The 20,687-nt window shown below is 42.6% G+C and overlaps 1 protein-coding gene and 1 pseudogene across 1 annotated transcript; one reads left to right on the plus strand and one right to left on the minus strand.

Moving 5' to 3' along the window:
• Positions 1-8,245: 8,245 nt before the first annotated feature.
• On the minus strand, positions 8,246-12,793 carry LOC110568617 (phosphatidylinositol N-acetylglucosaminyltransferase subunit P-like; annotated as a pseudogene).
• A 5,253-nt stretch (positions 12,794-18,046) lies between these two features.
• On the plus strand, positions 18,047-19,792 carry TXNDC2 (thioredoxin domain containing 2). The gene is made up of 2 exons (XM_012446791.2): positions 18,047-18,155; positions 18,446-19,792. The coding sequence occupies exons 1-2, from the start codon at positions 18,047-18,049 to the stop codon at positions 19,663-19,665; spliced, it is 1,329 nt and encodes a 442-aa protein (XP_012302214.2). The 3' UTR covers positions 19,666-19,792.
• The last annotated feature ends 895 nt before the right edge of the window (positions 19,793-20,687 follow it).

A 20,687-nucleotide genomic window follows, 5' to 3' on the forward strand; every position in this document is an offset into this window, starting at 1 on the left:
GTGGTTTGCTGCACCTATCAATCCATCATCTAGGTTTTAAGCTCCACATGCATTAGGTATTTATCCTAATGCTCTCCCTCCCCTCAACCCCACCTCCTGACAGGCCCCGGTGTGTGCTGTTTCCCTCCCTGTGTCCATGTGTTCTCATTGTTCAACTCCCATTCATGAGTGAGAATATGCAATGTTTGGTTTTCTGTTCCTGTGTTAGTTTGCTGAGAATGATGACTTCTAGCTTCATCCATGTCCCTGAAAAGGAACTCATTCTTTTTCATGGCTGCATAGTATTCCATGGTATATATGTGCCACATTTTCTTTATCCAGTATATTATTGATGGGTATTTAGGTTGGTTCCAAGTCTTTGCTATTGTAAATAGTGCTGCAATAAGCATGCATGTGTGTGTGTCTTTATAGCAGAATGATTTATAATCTTTTGGGTGTATACTTAGTAATGGGATTGCTGGCTCAGATGGTATTTCTGGTTATAGGTCCTTGAGGAATTGCCACACTGTCTTACACAATGGTTGAACTAATTTACACTCCCACCAACAGTGTAGAAGTGTTCCTATTTCTCCACAGCCTCGCCAGAGTCTATTGTTTTCTGACTTTTTAATAATCATCATTCTGACTGTCATGAGATGATATCTCACTGTGGTTTTTAGTTGCTACATTCTTTTTTGTTATCTTCCTTTTTCTTTTCTTGGGAGGCAATGCAGTGTGCAAATTAAGACATCCAGAGTCAGAACACCCATGTCTGACTCCCAGCTCTGTAATTTGCTGGCAGTGAGACCTTTGGCAGATTGGTCCCTCTAAGCCTCAGTTTCCTCATATGTAAAATGCAGATAATAATTCATACGCACACACATACACACTTCTAGAATCCAAAAAGCTTTGTAAATATATGTATTTTTCCTGAGTTTGACATGGCAGCGGGACCAAACCTGAACTGATGTGATGCTATTTATAATCATTATTCATCCAACCAGGAGTGAATATTTGTATATCTAGCTACAGAAATACTACTGTGTTTGATGATAGGATCCTCCCCCTGACTGCTGGAATGTTCTGTGATAGATATACTATTTTACTTTGTAAAATCCAAAGTTCTGAATTCTGAAAACATCTGCCCACAAGGTGTAAAGTATTGTCAGCCTGTGGTATTTACCCCAGGCATGCCCTGAGGACCGAGTGAGAGGATGCGTGTGATCAGGCTTTCACAAGAGGAGCCCCAGGCAGCTCTTGGAGCAGTCATGGTGCCTCCCAAATGGAGCCATGGGGATTGTGCTACAGAAGAATTGTTATGGCCCTGGCACCAAGCAAGCGCTCAAAAACAGTAACAGCTAACATGAGTATAGCGGCTTGCTATGTGCCAGACACAGTTCTAGGGGCTATACATCATATTATCTCTTTTTATTTTTACAACAGCCTTTATGAGGTAGACACTATTATCTCCACTTTACAATTGAGGAAACCCAGACACAGGATGTTAAGTAAATTACCCAAGACTTTCTGATAAAGAGAGGCAGAAGTCAAATGTTAGCTACTACTGTTTCCTCTTTTCTTTCATCTCATTATAAATGCTGCACATAATAAAAGAATGAAGAAAAGGAGATCCATGTCTAATGAAAATTTCCCAGGAGCTACTTTCAAACTGTGTCTCATTTTACCACAAAACAAATCTGAGGTGGATGCTCAATTGTTCTTTTACAGGAGCATAGAGAGCTTAAGGGACATAAGGAGGGCAAGTGCATTCATGTGGAGGTCCATCCTGTGTCCTATTCCAAGACATACTCTTGCATCTCAAGAGGAAGTTTTGACCTGGGAGTTAAGGGTTAACCAGCTCAGGCTGGAAGAGCTGAACTACCCAATTAAAGGAGACTTGCTACTTTGATGGAAAGGTCTGATCCAAAACTGCTGGGGTAACTCTCCTTGACCCTACCGCTTGGGCAGCTTGATTTATCTTTTCTATCTGTGACCTTAATGTTGAAACCATTACTCAACCCTCAGTGAAATTCTTAACTGGCTTTTTTGAAATGACTCATGCATTAGGGTCCAGCCATCTTGACTTTGTAGGACCCCAGGCCCTGAATTAGCTTCTGAGAACCCAGTGCCCAAACGGGTGTCTCCAGGTGGGCCTGGTGGACCGTAGGTGGCAGCATTCTCAGCTCTCCTTCACTTCTCTCTGGATGTGTGCGTGCCTTTTCTCTCCTTTTCTGCTCATTTGGGAACGGATCCCAACTCATTTCTAAGGTACACCCCGCGGTTTTTGTTTGTTTGCTTGTTTTCATCTGAAAATCAGTCCTGCACTGTTTTAGCCCTCCCATCAACCTATCTATATGGACAAATCTCTAGTTTTGATCAGCTGTCTTTCTTTCTCCTCCAAGCTACGCTCTCTTCCCTTCCCACTAAAGAAATTCTTAAATGAGAATCATGATGTGCTCACTTGATCTTCTATTCACTGCTCACTTGAATTTGGTCCCTCCCCCAGCTCTGCACTTTCAAAGCCTACCCCCTCTTCCCACTCTCCACTCCCAGAGGGAAGCCATGGGCCCCTCCCTCCCTCCTGGATGCTCCTTCTCCAGCCCAGAAGCTGGCTCTCTGGTTTCTGTGCTTCTTTTACTGCCCTTTTCATCTTCCTTTGCTGGCTCTTCTTAGAGCTTAAATGCAGGTACTTCCTACAAATGTGTGTTCCTATTCCTCCTCAGTACACCACCTTCTTTCTGATTTCATCCAACATTTTATGGCTTCAACTATTGCCTCTGGGTGTCTGGTTTCTAATCTGTTGTCTAGTCTGACTGCTTTCCAGAGATCAGAGCTTGATTTCCAGCTGCAGAATGTGTGTGCTGAAGTCCCCTCTGGCATGCAAATAGTGCTGCACCTTGTTAGCAATCCAATTCATGTGCTGCATTCTCTCAGAGGTTCAGGCTTCAAATTTGAAAGTCAGTTTCAGCTCCTTTCAAGCACTGACCAAACCGTGGAAATTCTATTTCTGAATTTCTCAAACATTTTCACCTTCTTTCCACTATCCTAACCTAGACTCTTAATATGTTCTTTCTTGATTATTGTGATAGTTTCTCAACAAATCTCTTTGAATGTTATCATTGGCTCTCAGAGCTAGGGTAGAATATGCTAGCAATAAGTGGGATAAGTCCAGAGCAAACCATATCATTTCCTGAAAACTTTCCATGAAACCCTTATTGCAAATTAAGTAAAATTGCAACTCTGTAACCTGTGGTGAAATGCCCCTCTCATTTAGCCCAGCCTCCATCCTGGCCCCATCGCTGCCCAGGGTCCCTGCTCCTGCTCATGTCACAGCCTGGTTGCTTTCTCCTAACTGGAAGTCCATCTGCCTCTGCTCCCCTCTACCTGGCAATATACCACCCTGCATTGGAGGCTGGGAAGAAATTTTAGGAGGCTTTCCTAGATCTCCCCAGGAGGAATTATAGTCATGACAGAATTAGGGGAAGCAGGTTAGCCCATAAGTTAGGGTCAGATTGTGTTTACCAGAGATTAGTGCATTGTTTGCACTAAACACCGTAAGTCTAGTATTAAAATGCCATTTTTATTCTCTACACTCAGTGTTGTAGCAGGAAACCAGGAAGTTAATTGTGATTACCTTGGCGAGTCAAAAAAAAGAAACTCACAAGATATGGGCACTTTGATCCTATTGTGTAAATTTTCTTTGGGCGTCTGGGTTATTCCATGCTGGGCTGCAAAGAATGCAGATACCACGGCCTATCTTACCCTCAAGAAGCCTGTATTTGGACTGGGGAAGAGAGATGTGTACCATATAACATCATTTCATTAAATGTGTGGTGCTGACAGGACTGTTAGTCTGTGATATTTTACTCTTTTTGATTGTTTTTTTTTTTTTGAAAGAAAGAAAGAAAGAAAAAGAATAAAGAAGAGGAGGAAAAAGGAAGAGAAAGAGAGAGAGAGAATGGGAGTATTGCTTTCTTGCCCAAGCTAGAATGCAGTTTAGTAATAGGTATTGAAAACCTCTTTTATACCAATAATAAAACGTTATTTTTGATTTAAAATAAAACTCTTTTTGATTTAAACGTTTGTTTTCCAGTATTATGACTTTAAAATTTGGATGTATTGTAAACATGTGAATAGTGTCTTTCATCTCTCTCCTGTTTCCTTATTTATTTTTTTAATTAACATAATAATGGTACAAATTTATGGGGTATGTAGTGATGTTTTGATATGCATAATGTATAGTAATTCTCCTGTTTCTTTACTCAGAGGCTAAGGTGGAGACGGTGGTCTGCCAGATGTTCATAAAGGTCATTTTAGCAAAAATATTTTTTAAATTAAGTGTTTTCGTATAAACTTTCTTCAACTGTTTCCCATTATACAAGCTGTAATCCATCCATGCCTTTATTCGTTCATGCATTAAGGGCCCACTAAATGCCACATTTACTTATGGTGAGAATGAGCTTGGGCCCTTCCCAGGAAGGTCAGTATTGGCCATCTGTTTGAACATCTAAACAGTGTATGAAAGGCAAAGCTACAATACACTAAAAGATGATTACTGGGGCCTGCTGCATTGCTTCTTTCTACCTGCTCCACTCCACTGTGGCTCCACTTGTTCTGAAGGTGAGTGTAGCCTCTAGTAGTCTGCTCACTTGTCTGGCTTCTTTAGATGTGGGCATTGGTAGATTCGGAGAATGGTATGCAGAGAGCAACGTCTTTGCACCATGAACTATGGCCAGTAGTCATGTGCATTTGTTGAGTCTTTTTAGTAGCATATTTATATTAAAACATCAACAAACTTACACCTACCCTGAATCTTACCAAAGCAGCTCCAAACAGAATTTTCCAGTAAATAATCACACTGAAGATCTTTAAACATTATACTAGAAAGTCAAAAGTGGTCAAAGTAGGACCAATGCTCACAACTCTATCTTGGCAGGGTGCCCAGGGATCCTCAGTTAGATTTGCAGACTCTTTAGAGTAGAATCTAGAAGAGAAATCTTTCTTCTGCTAATACTGCTCACCTCTTGTAATAGACATTATAGGTACCCTCCCCAAGCACAGTTTCTCAGCACTGGCCTCTATTCTCAGATGACTGCCCACTGTAGACACCTGTGATTCTTTCAGGGTGGTTGTGAGAACATGCAGGGCCTGTGCATAGGGCAAGCAGAAGTGCCAGGCTTACTGCCCCTGGACAAAATGTTCCAATGACGGTTAGAGAGTTGGCGTTACTCTCCCAGCTTGCCTTGGGTGTGAGCTTCAGTTGTGCACAGTGGCAGCTGACTTGATCACCTCCCAACACCCCCTCCAATGTATCCTGGGATTATCTCCCAAATAAACTACTTATACTTAAATTTTTGTCTTAGGATCTACTTTTCGAGTTTAACTAAAACAGATTTTTTTTCAGTGATGAAAGAAACAATACCCAAAACAACATGGGAATGCCTTAAATGCATATTGCTAAGTGAAAGAAGTCAATCTAAGAAGGTTGCATATGGTATGATTCTATTTTTACAACGTTCTGGGAAAGACAAAACTATAGAGGCAATGGGCAAATCAGTGGTTGCTGTGGGTTTGCAGAAGGATGATGGTTGACTAGGTGAAGCACAGATTTTTTACAGCTATGAAACTATCCTGTATGGTCCTGTAGTGGTGGTTAACAATACCATCCATTGGCCAAGCGTGGTGGCTCATGCCTGTAATCCCAGCACTTTGGGAGGCCAAGGCAGGTGGATCACCTGAGGTCAGGAGTTTGAGACTAGCCTGGCCAACATAGTGAAACCCCATCTCTACTGAAATTACAAAAAATTAGCTGGGTGTGATGGTGGATGCCTGTAATCCCAGCTATTTGGGAGGCTGAGACAGGAGAATCACTTGAACCTGGGAGGTGGAAGATGCAGTGAGCCGAGATCATGCCACTACACTCCAGCCTGGGCAACAGGAGCAAAACTTCTTCTCAGAAAAAATTAAAAAACACCATTTATTTGTCAAAACCTAAAGGACTCCACAGCACAAATTAATGCACGTAAATTTGAAAAAAAATCAAGAGAACAGGATTCCAGGATGGAATGCAGACTATGACAAAAGAATATATAGTCATAGCCTGGGTAACATAGTGAGACCCTGTCTCTACAAAAAAAACCCAAAAATCAGCCAGGCGTGGTGGTACACACCTGTAGTCCCAGCTGCTTGAGGGGCTGAGGTGGCAGGATTGCTTGAGACAGGGAGGTTGAGGCTACAGTGAGCCTGTGTTCACACCACTGCACTCCAGCCTGGGCAACAAAGTGAGACCCTGTCTCAAAAAAGGAAAAAAAAAGAGTATACAGCCATGCATCACTTAATGACAGGGATGCATCCTGAGAAATATGTCATTAGGTGATTTCATCATGGTGTGAACATCATATAGTGTACTTCCACAAACCTAGATGGTAGAGCCTATTGCTCCTAGGCTATAAACCCGTAGAGCATGTTACCATACTGATTACTGTAGACAATTGTAACTTAATGGTATTTGTGTACCTAATCCATATCTGAACATAGAAAAGGTACAGTAAAAATATGCTATAAAAGATTAAAGTGGTACACCTTCATAGGGCACTTTCCATACATAGAAAGTTGCTCTGGGTGAGTCAGTGAATGAGTGGTGAGTGTAAAAGCCTAGGACATGCCTGTACACTACTGTGTATTTTATAAACACTGTACCCTTAGGCTACACTAAATTTATTTTAAAAATAAAGTAATTGTGCCATGACATCAGGGTAGCCATGATGCCATTAACTAATAGGGATTTTTCAGTTCTGTTATAATCTTATGGGACCACTGTTGTATGCACGGTCCATCACTGACCAAATGTCATTATGTGATGCATGACTTTAATTATATTACAAATATGTGATATAACATCACTGAAGGTGTTGGGGAAATAAATGCTGATGTAAGTAATTATGGAAATGTTGGAAACTATAAAACTAAAGATAAAGGAACTATATAAAACACTGTGCTCTAGTTGATAAAGTTGCTAACCATGGAGGTACAGGTTAACTATTCTGAAACCATTCTACATGCATTCTGGGATTGGGCAAATACATAAATGGTTAGTGGATGATGGGAACCAAGTTACTTTTGGAGTAGAAGGTTACAGACAAGCAAGAGAGAAAGGCTGAAAGGAGCCACGTGGTACTGAATTAGAGTTGAATATCAGTATGAACTCATGTTTAACTTAATATAGATACTGCTAGACAGATATAGAGGTAATTATAATTTGTGTGTATGCAAGGGTTACTATACATACATATGTACACATACATATATTTATATACTTCCTAATCATGTTCACTGGGAGAGTCTACAGACAATGATACCCAGCATCAATGAGCACATGTAGCCTAAGTCTCGGTTTCTAAATACCATTCCCCAGTTTTAAAAAATCTAGAAATAGATAATTCTACAACTGGGGCAGTGAATATACAGGATGAACCAGGAATATCTTGTAGTGCCAGTAAGGAAGAACTTAAAAAGCAAACCAGCAGGTGTATGTCAATAGGACATAGAAGCCATCGGAAAGAGCTCTCAATGACCAAAGTTAAGCATTTGAGCAAAAAATAAAAATGTAGCACTGGATTATAACCCATAGTACAAAATAAATACCCATAATCCACACTGATATTAACAAATGATAGAATTAATAAATTGTCAGGGAAGGCAAATCTCCCAAACAGAAGAATTCCAAATCATTCATGTGGATACTCCTCCCTCAAAGAAGTAGAGCATCATCTCCACCCCTTGAGCACAGGCTGTGGATAGTGACTTCCTTCCAAAGGTTACATACAGTAAGGAAAGTGTAAAATTATTCACAGTAAAATCATTCACTATGGAGAAACTTGACAAACATCACCCCAGGCAAGTGGCCAAGGTCAACATCATCAGTGATAAGTCATGTTGATAGTATCAACCCTTGATATGCTTAATTTATGATAAAGTGATGAAAATGACATTTTACCTCTGTGGTCTTCCTCTCAAAAACACGTAACCTTGGTCTAACCATGAGAAACACACCGGCCAATGGCCGGGTGCAGTGGCTCACACCTGTAATCCTAGCACTTTGGGAGGCTGAGATGGGTGGATCATCTGAGGTCAGGAGTTCAAGAGAAACAAACCGGCCAAACCCCAATTGAGGAATATTTTTCAAAGTACCTAACCAGTACTTCTCAAAACTGTTAAGATGATCAAAAAAAGGAAAATCTGAGAAGCTGTCACAGCTCAGAGAAGCCTAAGAAAACATGACAACGAAATGTAACACAGTACGCTGGATAGGATCCTGGAAAAAAAAATAAAGGATTTTAGGGAAAAACTAATGAAATCCAAATAAAGTATGGGTTTTAGTTAATAATAATATGTCAGTGTTGGTTCTCTAGTTGTGACAAATATGCCATAGTAACATAAGACGTTAACAATGGAGAAAATTGGATTGGGGTGTATGGGAACTTTGTACTACCTTTGAAACTTTTCTATGGACATGTGTATGCTAAAATCAAAAGTTTATGTAAAAATGCATTACTATGCCCAAAGAGCTGCTTCTCTCTGGGGTAAAGATTGGAAGGAATGTCAGAGGTAAGGGACAGCCCCCTGTGTGACCCAGTTAGTACTGTAACTAGGATAGAGAGCTTGGGGTGGAAACTTTCCCCAGAGTTAAAGAAACAATGCTTAACTGAAATTCTTGGGCTTACAGGATAGCAGATAAGAAAAGAAACAATTACTGCAAAGCTGAAACTGACACTGTGTCCCAAAGAGTAAGAAAGCAATGACTAACAGAAATTCTTGAGTTTGCAGGATGGCAGATAAAGAAACCACTTGTTGAAATGCTAAGTCACTCAGTTTGCAAGATTTCAAAACTGGCTGAAATTGGTTGGAACCAAAATGGCCAACTGGACTTTGAACAGAAGAGGCTTGCTGATGTCACAGCCTGTTTCCGCTATGTGTTTCACACTAAATCTCCCTGAAATTTACACAAGCAACTCATAAGGTGGCAGGAAGACATAACTGTGCATGTCCAAGGAGTTTCCAGACCTCCCTTTTCCTTCCACCAATTATCTTCTAATCCTAGATTCCACCCCCTAATCCTTTCCTGGCCAGCACAGGGAGATTAATTTGAGCTGGACTCATCTCTTTGCTAGTTTTCTTGCAATAAAAAGCTTTGCTTTTTCATAGCATTGGTTTCTAGCACATCAGGCATTATCCTTTTTCACTTGGTAATAGGGTTAAGATTCTATTATCTCCAAATCTTCATTTGGAGATATGATTTCTAGCAGGGCTCTTTTCTTACAAAATTCCACAGAATGAACCCATTTTGCATCTTACTGTGTTGAGTAGTGGTGATCCATATTAAATTTCCCCCTCCCCATTGCCTTTCCATTAGGCTAAATAACCAAGAGTCTGAATCCTTATAGGGAGAATATTTTTATTATTCCACAGTAAATCGGTGGGCACTGGTGTATATGTAGTATTAAAAAAATAAAAGCCCTAATGTATATACATGCTCTCTTTAACTCTCTGAGATGGTTGTATTTCTAGTAAGTTAGCAGAAGGGTGAATTGTAGACTAACTTCACTTTAAACTATTTCCTCATTGTTTTAGAAGCCTCATTGAATTAAATCCTCAAAGGTTTAGCACTATTATTTTTATTGCTGTTACTATTATTAGTCTTTTGGGGCTGTCAAGAAGGCAGTCTCAGAATCAGAAGTTCAGAAGTTTGTATATAAATATATCACCTGGAGAAATCAGAAAAGAGAAAATTGATAGATTTGACTACACAAAAATGGAAGCATCTATGTATTGTTCCCAAAATATCATCAACAAAATTAAAAGGCAAACTGAGAAAAAAAACTATGACAATGACTGGTAAAAGGAAATTATATATAATTATATATGTTAAGAAAATTAATATATATGGATATGCTTTCCCTTCAAGAAATATTAAGCAAATGCCATGATATAGCAATTTGTAAAGAAAGAAATGCAAATTGATGATAAATATTTTTAAAATTTCAATAAAGAAATGCAAATTGTTACTAATAACATACTAATGTCAATAAAGAAATGCAAATTGTTAATAATAACAATGTTTTTGTCCATCAATTGCACTTTAATACCTTGCTGATAGAACAGCTTTTCGTAAAAACATTTTGGCAATATCTATCAAAAGTCTTTAGAATGTCTGCCAATTGATCTAAGGATTCCATTTTTAGAATTTTTCTAAGAAGAAAGTTAGTATGTGAAAAGACTTATTCATAAATATGTTTATTACTACATTGTTTATAATAGTAAAGAATCAAAACCAACCTTTACCCACCAATAGCCAATTATTTAAATAAACTGTAATTCATCTATTCAAAAGAACACTAATCAGCCATTAAAAATGGTTATGTAGGTCAGGGAGCCTATATACTATGGCCCATTGGCCAGCTGCCCATTTTTATAAATAAAGTTTTATTGGGACACAGTCTCGCCCATCCATTTATGTACTATGTATGGCTGCTATATTTGCTGCTAGTTTGCTAGGGTTGCTGTAACAAACTACCACAAACTGAGTGGCTTCAACAACAGAAATGGATTGTCTCAGTTCTGGAGGCTAGAAATCCAGCCAAGGTGTTCTGAGGGCTATGAGGGAAGGATCTGTTCCAGGCCTCTCTCCTTGGCTTGTAGATGGCCGTCTTCTCCCCATGCCTCTTCACTTTGTCTTCTCACTGTGTGTGTCTTTGTCCACATTTCCCTCTCTTTATAAGGATATCAGTCACATGGAATAAGGAAGCCCACCTTACCCTTGTATAACTTCATCTTAACTAGTTATATCTGCAGTCACCCAATTTCCAAAACAAGGATCACATTCTGAGGCACTGGGGGTTAAGACTCCAGTATATGAATTTTTCAGGGACACATTGAAACTATAATAGCTGCTTTCGTGCGGCTGTCTCATGCATTCATACTCAACGGCAGAGTTGAGTAGTTCTGACAGAAGTGTGGTCTGCGAAGTTTGAAATAGTTTTCTGCCCCTTATGAAAAAAAGTTGCTGATTCTTGCTATAGGTGCATGTTTTCACATGAAAAATACTCAAATCCTAAGAACATTTATTTATTTACTTACTTATTTACAGACAGGATCTTGCTATGTCTCCCTGACTGGACTTCAACTCCTGGGCTCAAGCAATCCTCTTGCCTCAGCCTCCAGCATAGCTGAGACTATAGGCATATGCTACCCTGTTGTACCAAAAACATTTATTTTTATGGTAATATAATATTTTACTTATTCTGGTCATAATTAATATTTGAGAACATTTATAATATTAATGAGACTTAATCTAGGATAAGTTCAAATTAATTTTTTTTTCTTTGAGACAGTCTTGCTCTGTCACTCAGGCTGGAATGCAGTGGTACAATCTCAGCTCACTGCGATCTCTGCCTCCCAGTTCAAGTGATTCTCCTGCCTCAGCTTTGTGAGTAGCTGAAACTACAGGTGCCCACCACCATGCCCAACTAATTGTTGTATTTTTAGTAGAGATGGGGCTTCGCCATATTGGCCAGCCTGGTCTTGAACTTCTGACCTCAAATGATCCACCCACCTCAGCCTCCCAAAGTGTACCAAAGAGCCATTGTGTCTGGCCTAAATTTATTCTCTTTACATCTCAATACCATCTAAGTAAGAGAGATAGTTAAGGCTGGGCCCCATGACTCATGCCTGTAATTCCAGCACTTTGGGACGCTGAGGCAGGAGGATCACCTGAGATCAGGAGTTCAAGACCAGCCTGGTCAACATGGCGAAACCTCGTCTGTACTAAAAGTACAAAAATTAGCAGGGTATGGTGGTAGGTGCCTGAAGCCCAGCTACTTGGGAAGCTGAGACAGGAGAATCGCTTGAACCTGGGAGGTTCAAGTTGCAGTGAGCCTGAGCCAAGATAGGGCTGCTGCACTCTAGCCTGGGTGACAAGAGTGAGACTCAACTCAAAAAAAAAAAAAGGTAGTCAAAATAATTATGATCAAGCTTATGATGTCAAAAACATAAGTGCTTGGTGTTAGTGTGTCTACAGATAATTCAGTTTTTGCTATAAGGTTCTTTGGAAGCCAGATGCGGTGGCTCATGCCTATAATCCCCGCATGTTGGGAGACCAAGGCAGGTGGATCACCTGAGGTCAGGAGTTAGAGACCAGCCTGGCCAACATGGTGAAAACCGTCTCTACTAAAAACACACAAATTATCTGGGTGTGGTGGCAGGTGCCTGTAATCCCAGCTACTCAGAAGGCTGAGTCAGGAGAATCACTTGAATCTGGGAGATGGAGGTTGCAGTGAGCTGAGATCATGCCCCTGCACTCCAGCCTGGGCAATAGAGTGAAACTCTGTCTCAAAAAATAGTTCTTTGGCTGCAAGAAAGAACATTTGGTTTACGTTGATGATAAGAATATCTCTTAATGCTGGGGTGGCCTCTTCCTGGCATTTCTTCCATTGTTGATTTTTAGTGTAGTCTCTATGATTGCATGAATGGAGTTGAGTGGAGAGGGACTCATCATGTTAATTCCAAACACGAGTGCATGGGCAATGACTAAAATGAGTATAAGGAGGGAGACACGTAACACAACTGCCCAAAGTTTTTGAAGCCAATAGGTTAAGCCTATGGAGTTTTGCCAAAATTCAGGAATAAAATTTCATAATAAAATAAGCACTGAGTTCTCTGCACAAGCATAGACCAAGGAACTCAAGGTTCGAGGAAGGAAAAATTGAGGGAAGGGCCAAGGCCCAGAGGTGCCCTCCCCATTCCCTCCCCCACCCATGCACAGGCACCCAGTGACCTTCGCTGGAGGAAACTTGGAAATACATTCTTAAGTGAAAAGGATTCCAAAATAGTATCTTTTTTGGAAAATTATCTCCTCTGAAAGTATCAGCCAGGCGCAGTGGCTCACACATGTAATCTAAGCACTTTGGGAGGCCAAGGCAGAAGGACTGCTTGAACCCAGAGTTTGAGACCAGCCTGGGCAACATAGTGAGGCCCTGTATCTATAAAAAATAATAGAATAATAATTTTTTTTTTAAAAGACTGGGTGCAGTGGCTCACGTCTGTGATCCCAGCACTTTGGAAAGCTGAGGCTATCAGATCACTTGAGGTCAGGAGTTGGAGACCAGCCTGGCCAACATGGTAAAATCCATCTCTACTAAAACACAAAAATAAGCTGGACATGATGGCACATGCCTGCAGTCCCAGCTACTTGGGAGGCAGAGGTGAGAGAATTGCTTGAACCCAGGAGGCGGAGGTTGCCATTGTGCCATTGCACTCCAGCCTGGGGCGACACAGCAAGACCTCATCTCAAAACAAATAAACAAACAAAAAAACCAAAACAATTACATGGTCCTTACCTGTAGTTCCAGGTACTTGAGAGGCTGAGGCAGGAAGATCACTGAAGCCCAGGAGTTTGAGGCTGCAGTGACTAGTGATGGCACCACTGCACTCCAGCCTGGGTGACACAGTGAAGACCCATCTCTTAAAAAAAAAAAAAAGAAAATATCTACATGTGGTTTGACAAAAAACAAAGAATGTACATCACAATATTATAACAATGATTCCTGAGGTATGAAGCACTATGAGTAATTTTCATTTTCTTTTTACCTGTTTTCTAATTTTTATATTGTGAACACACATTATTTTTGCAACTATAAACCAAAAATGTATGCCAGCATAAGGTATAAAAAAATTCATACCTATTTATAGGCCGGGTGCAGTGGCTCATGCCTGTAATCCCAGCACTTTGGGAGGCCAATGCGGGCAGATCACCTGAAGTCTAGAGTTCGAGACCAGCCTGGCCAATGTGGTGAAACCCTGTCTCTACTAAAAATTCAATAATTGGCCAGGTGTGGTGGTAGGCGCCTGTTATCCTGGCTACTGGGGAGGCTGAGGCAGGAGAATCACTTGAACCCGGGAGGTGGAGGTTGCAGTGAGTCGAGATCATGCCGTTGCACTCCAGCCTGGGTAACAAGAGAGAAATTCCATCTCAAAAAAAAAAAAATTGTGCATAATACTGTCCTTGTAAGGGTGTGGTAGAAATGGCTTTGCAGGCAGTGTTTATTCCAGCTTCCTTCTGGCGTGCCTCCCTGTGCTGCAGAGTTTGGGAACAAAAAGTCATGTTTCTTTGACTCCCTTGCAGCTGAGTTGCTGAGTATGAATTAGCGTCCACCAGTAGATGAACCTTCTTGAGAAGGAGGCCACAGTATCAGCTCTGCCCCTGTCTGCAGGAGCTCGGTGGGGGCTGCAACAGAAAACCAGAATTCATCTCCAGCTCTGAGCTCAGAGGGAGTTGGAGCTGGGGCAGATTCACTCCTGGATGGTGGCTGTAGCAGAAGATTCTTGAAGCCAACAGTTTGGGTGGTGGCCTTCTAATTGTCTACCTTCCTGATATCCTGGAGGTTGTAGTGATCCTGGCAAGCCTGTTCGGTATCATTGCTCAGTGTTCTGGAAATCATTCCTGGATACCTAGCCTCAATAGGCAGCCTTGCCAGCAGTTTTATAATTGCCCGAATCATCCTAGGCCTAAAATAGCTGGTTGTTTCTGTTTCCTGAGACACAACCTGACTGACAGAAGGGCTCATGAGCTATTTGGGGATGAGCTTGTGCCGAAGGAAAATATACATTCTATGACAAGTCAAATGAAAGCATTAATTTATCAAGTTGCTTGGAATCCATCTGAATTGCAGAAAGAAGAGTAAAAATATCAGGAACAAGTGCCAAACCTAAAACACAATGAAGAGCTTCAAGTATAAATGTAACAGAGTCACAGATTTCCTCTCTTTTACTAAGACTTGCAGGTATAATATCACTTACGTATTTCTCTAGAATGGCTCACTCTTCCCATGAGCCTTATCTCAATGGGTTTTGGGGTGGGGTCGTGAGGAGCAGGGATACTCAATTAAGTTTGCCTCTTTGTAGAATTTTGGCTCAAAGAACCCTTTTCCTTGGTGTAGCGGCACAATCTTTCAGTTCTCAGTTTCTCCATAGTGTCTGGATGCCCAGGGCTATGTGGATAGGTGTACTGGGTGCTCTGGTCCCATGCTGGTTTCCCATGTGAATTGGCTGGTCTGGCCTGGTCCCCAGCCTCAGATCTCTTGAAGGACTCACTGATTCCATTTAGGACAGGGGCATCGTGATGTTACTCACTGCTGGAGTCTGTGATTCCAGTCCTCGTGTCTGATCACAGATCTTCCTACTCTGTGGCTTCTTCCTCTAGGCCTCTATCATTCACCAGTCTCAGAGCACTCCCAGCCCCACTCTGGGGTGTACACGGTTACTAGATCCTTGGCCTGCCTCTTGCAGGCTGTAGGGCCTGCCCCAGGTCCACACATTCATTCCTACCCTCAGTCAGGGGCCATGCTGCATGAGGACAGTGCTGGGTTGAATGTGGAGTCCACATGGGCTTCTCCTGGCCTTCCAGGTGGAGCAGGAGGCAGATACCCCTCTGCTTTCAGCTGCACAGCTTTTTTAATCTTTTTTTTTTGAGACAGAGTCTTGTTCCATCATCCAGGTTGGAGTACAGTAGCATCATGTTGGGTCACTGCAACCTTCGCCTCCCAGGTTCAAGCAATTCTCCTGCCTCAACCTCCCAAGTAGCTGGGATTACAGACATGCACCACCAGCTACAGCTAACTTTTATACTTTTAGAGATGGGGTTTCATCATGTTGTCCAGGCTGGTCTTGAATTCCTTACCTCAGGTGATCACTGGCCTCGGCCTCCCAAAGTGCTGGGATGACAGGCGTGAGCCACCGCGCCCAGCTGCACATCTGACCAGTATCCATGCCAACAATCAACCTGGAGAAGGGAGGCAGGGACACAGGCAACTCTCCCCTTGCCTCCACATCTACTGGGATGGCAGGGGTGATGTTTTCACTTCTGCCCCTCAGCAGTGGAATTCCTCTGTGTCCTTATCTACTCCCTTCCAAACAGCAGGGACCCTGTACAAGATAGGATCCAAGGAGATAAATTAACTTGTCAGTGAGCAAGGGCCAAAGATGCTGCCCTCTTTGTGCTAATAAAATCTGCTCATGATGATTTCCTCAAGTGATGCCCATCCTCGCTGCTTCAGCTCCTTTCTCCTGACACTTACTAAGAAGGAAGACATTGGGCAGATAAGTGTCTGAATTTTATTTCCATCCTCTGCTTTAAAATAGGCCACCATGAAAAAGAGACCTGTTGGCTGTGGAAGCTGTTTGTGTTGGAGAGTGAAGACAACCTCCCGTCCTTCAAAAGTTTATGTAAGAAAGGCCCAAAGTCTCCCAGTGAGAGAGAGGAGAGCTTTCCTTGCCAGTATCTGAGGAAACAGAGTGGAAGCATGAGCTCTTCCCTGCAATAAGATTCATGTCATTAAGATCTATGGATTTTCTGGGCCAGGCGTGGTGGCTCACGCCTGTAATCCCAGCAATTTAAGAGGCTGAGGTGGGTGGATCATTTGAAGTCAGGAGTTAGAGAGTAGCCTTGCCACCATGGTGAAAACCTGTCTCTACTAAAAAAATACAAAAATTAGCCGGGCATGATGGTGCATGCCTGTAATCCCAGCTACTTGAGAGGCTGAGGCAAGAGAATTGTTTGAACCCAGGAGGCAGAGGTTGCAGTGAGCCAAGATTGTGCCACTGCACTCCAGCCTGGGCGATAGGGAAAGACTGTCTCAAAGAAAAAAAGGAACTATGGATTTGCTAAGGCCAATAGTCTCTCTCCCCCTTAGTAAAACACGTTTTGGTATGAAAATCCCGATCATTGAACCATTGCCATTAGATGTTTCGAGGTTCCTATTGACAAGATTTCAACACTTTTATTTTTAGTTTTTAGAGATGGGGCCTTGCTCTGTTGCCCAGGCTGGAGTGTAATATCGTGATCACGGCTCACTGCAACCTTGAACTCCCTGGCTCAAGGAAGTCTCCCACCTTAGCTTCCTGAGAAGCTGGGACAAGTGTGTGCTACCATGCCTGGTTAGTTTTTGTATTTTTTGTAGAGATGGAGTTTTGCCATGTTGCCCAGGCTGGTCTCGAACTCCTAGGCTCAAGAAATCCTCTCACCTTGGCCTCTCAAAGTACAGGGATTACAGGTGTGAGCCACCATGTCTGACCACTTTCAACACGTATATTGTTGGGGTGAAACTTAAACATATGAGGATTTGTTTGAAGTATATGTAGAGAAGGCAAAATTCCACACTGATGCATCCCACCTCGGACTGGATGTGCTGTGCAGAGTGAAGGTGGAAAACGAGCCAGAGGTCCTGAACCGATCAAATAAATCTCCCTGGGGAACAGGCATTTGGCATCCCATTCCACATGATGGAGTAGATGTGGCTTATAGAACCAGGATTATTCACAAAGAGGTTGTTCTTCTGCATGTAAAGGCTGGAAGAGCAGTGTACTTGGATGTGTCAGCACCAGGGAGAGCACAGGCTGGGCTGGTGGGCCTGGGAGGTAGGGGAGGTGGGGAAGGAGGCCGTCTGGCAGGAGCTGAACATTTGACATCGTGGGGCACTTTGCAGAGGAGGCTAAATGGTTCCAAGGAGATACTTAGAAACTAGTCACAATGGGTGAGTCATAAAGAGAAAGCTGGAGCTGGGGATCCTGGAGGGAGATGATCAGAAGGTTGGTTCACAGGACTCAGGTTGAACGGGACTTGTTTGAGAACCCAGGCTGGATGGGAGTTGTGGCAAGCAGTCCAGCACAGCCTCATAGTGCAGAGCATGGGCTTTGGATCCTGCCCCCACCCTAGCTTTGTGACCTTGAGTGAGCTACATAACTTCTCATGTGTAAGGTGCTCATCATAATGATTCTGACCTCCGTGGTTTGTTGTGTTACAGGAAATGATGTCAGCGAATCCATAGCCCCAGCCTCAGCACAGGGCAGCCACCTTGAAGCTCTTAAATATCACTGTTGTTAATACAGAGAGGAAAACCAACTGTAACGTGCTGCCCAAATATAAGTTTTACTCATATTTTGATGTTAGGATGGATAGCTTGGAAAAAATTGGAGGGAACGGCCTGTATTATGAGGCATCTATGAAGGATCAGGAATGGATATAGACAAGGAACTAGTAATGGAAAGTGTTAAACCTGGAGCCCTTGGAAAACCAGAAATGAGGCTGGGCACTAAGAAAGAAACAAACGAAGGTGACACTAATGGTAAGTGGGGACGGAAAGAGGGTTGCCTTAAAGACCTCTGCAGTTAGGGAGTGGGCAGGATGTTGAACCAAGAAGGGGAAATTGTGGTTTAAGAATATGTATACAGAAGATACATGTAATCACGCGCTATTTGACCTTCTATTGAATGAGTTATTCAGATTAATACATCATTCATCAGACTTCATTCGTGATCTCTGAGAGTGACATCAGTTTCCTTGGGGTATGATAAGAATTTGTTTGGTTCTTCTTTTGCATTTCTATTTTATTTATTTACTTTTTCTTGGGTACAGAAAGTTCATTACAAGTCTTGTCCAGCAATGTGCCTCTCCTGGCCCTGGAGTTCTTGGACACAGCCCAGGCCAAAGAGAAGGTCTTTCTCCCTGTGGTCAGCCACATGTTCCACATGCCCACAGAGAAGTCCGACACCCCACAGCAAGGCGACGACCTACCCAAGTCCTCAGCAAACACCAGCCAGCCCAAGCAGGATGACATCCCCAAGTCCCCAGAAGAAAGCAGGCAGCCCAAGGTGGGTGACATCTGCAAGTCTCCAGAAGAAACCATCCAATCCAAGAAGAATGACCTCCCCAAGTCCTCAGAAGAAGCCATCCAGCCCAAGGAGGGTGACATCCCCAAGTCCTCAGCAAAACCCATCCAGCCCAAGCTGGGCACTATTCCCAAGTCCTCAGCAAAACCGTTCCAGCCCAAGCTGGGCACTATTCCCAAGTCCTCAGCAAAACCCATCCAGCCCAAGCCGGGCACTATTCACAAGTCCTCAGCAAAACCCATCCAGCCCAAGCAGGATGACACCTCCAAGTCCTCAGTAAAGCCCACCCAGCCCAAGCTAGGCAATATTCCTAAGTCCTCAGTGAAGCCCAGCCAGCCCAAGTCCCCAGAAGAAACCATCCAGGCCAAGGAAGGTGACATCCCCAAATCCCCAGAAGAAACCATCCAAGCCAAGGAAAGTGACATCACCACGTCCCCCAAAGAAGGCATCCAGCCCAAAGAGGGTGACATCCCCAAGTTCCCAGAAGAAGCCATCCAGCCTAAGAAGGGCGACATCCCCAAGTCCCCAAAAGAAGCCATCCAGCCTAAGGAGGGTGACATCCCTAAGTCCCCAGAAGAAGCCATCCAGCCCAAGGAGTGTGACATCTTAAAGACTGAAGAAGAAACGACTGAGTCCCTGGAGGGGGACATGGTGAAAATGATCCTGAGCAAGGAGGACTTTGAGGCAGCACTGAAGGAGGCTGGGCAGAAGCTGGTAGCTGTGGACTTCTCGGCCACATGGTGTGGGCCCTGCAGGACCGTCAGACCATTCTTCCATGCCCTGTCTGTGAAGCACGAGGACGTGGTGTTCCTGGAGGTGGACGCTGATGACTGTGAGGAGGTGGTGAGAGACTGTGCTGTCGTGTGTGTCCCAACCTTTCAGTTTTATAAAAAAGAAGAAAAGGTGGACGAGTTTTGTGGCGCCCTTAAGGAAAAACTTGAAGCAGTCATTGCAGAATTAAAGTAAACATGCATTCTGCATTGTAGACGGTTAGATGTTTATAGCTTTTGAGTTCTTTTTTATTATTTGCAAAAAAGATCAGGTATAACAAAAATGTATGTCCAAATGGCACTGCTTGTACATGGTAATATTAATTCTACCCTTTTCGAAAAACAGTCTAAGCATTAAAGTACATTGTGACTGTGTTTCTGCTGGTTGGAGAGTGTAAAATTAGAAATTCCTCTGATAAAGATTGGTAAGTCCCACTGTCTTCTATTTTTCAATCTTGATATGTATTTATGTTTCACTTGCCCTTGAAAAGTCCACTATTTAGTATTTGCAGCAAGACTGAAAATTCAGATAATTTTTCTGTAGAGGTGCATGATTGAAAAATGAATAGAAACTTCTTTTCTCATGCTTACATATCCTTGGGGATTCTGATAAGATACTTTTGGAAATAAGGAGTCTGAGTCACATCTTAACTAACCTCCTTCTTGAGCCAAGAGTGCTTAGAGGCCTTGGGAAATTCAGTGGGTTGTCTAAGACCTGATTTGTTGGTGACAGAACTGAGATCAATGCTGCTTCCAGATTTCAAGTCCAGGGCTCTATCTACTTATAATCTCTGCTCACAAAATCTGAGACGAGCTCAGAACTTAGGTTTCTCAGAAGTTGAAGTCCTCCGGATCTTTGCTGCCATTATGACATCATGCCCTGATGGCAGAGTTCCTGGTTTGTCTCCCTGGTAACTGGGTTCCTAATACCTAGACCTTCCTCTGACTTTTTAACTTAAATTGGTTCTTGTTTTCAATATTGAACAAACCCACCTTTAACATGACTCTACCAGCTTAGACATAGAAGTCAAGACTTTAATGATTTAACCTAATCATGGTGCTACCAGAGTCTTGTTTGGACAACTTAGTGAGCCCCAGATGTCTGTAAATCCAAAGGCCCGGGTCTGAACCATAGATGGAGGCTTAGTCCAGAGTGGGTTTTTAAAATGAATGAAATCAGCTTCATTAGATATAACTGATATACAAAGAACTGCACAT

The sequence above is a fragment of the Aotus nancymaae genome, unplaced genomic scaffold (genome assembly GCF_030222135.1).
Source record: "Aotus nancymaae isolate 86718 unplaced genomic scaffold, 86718_ANA_hifiasm-v0.15.2.pri h1tg000020l, whole genome shotgun sequence".
Taxonomy (NCBI): Eukaryota; Metazoa; Chordata; class Mammalia; order Primates; family Aotidae; genus Aotus; species Aotus nancymaae.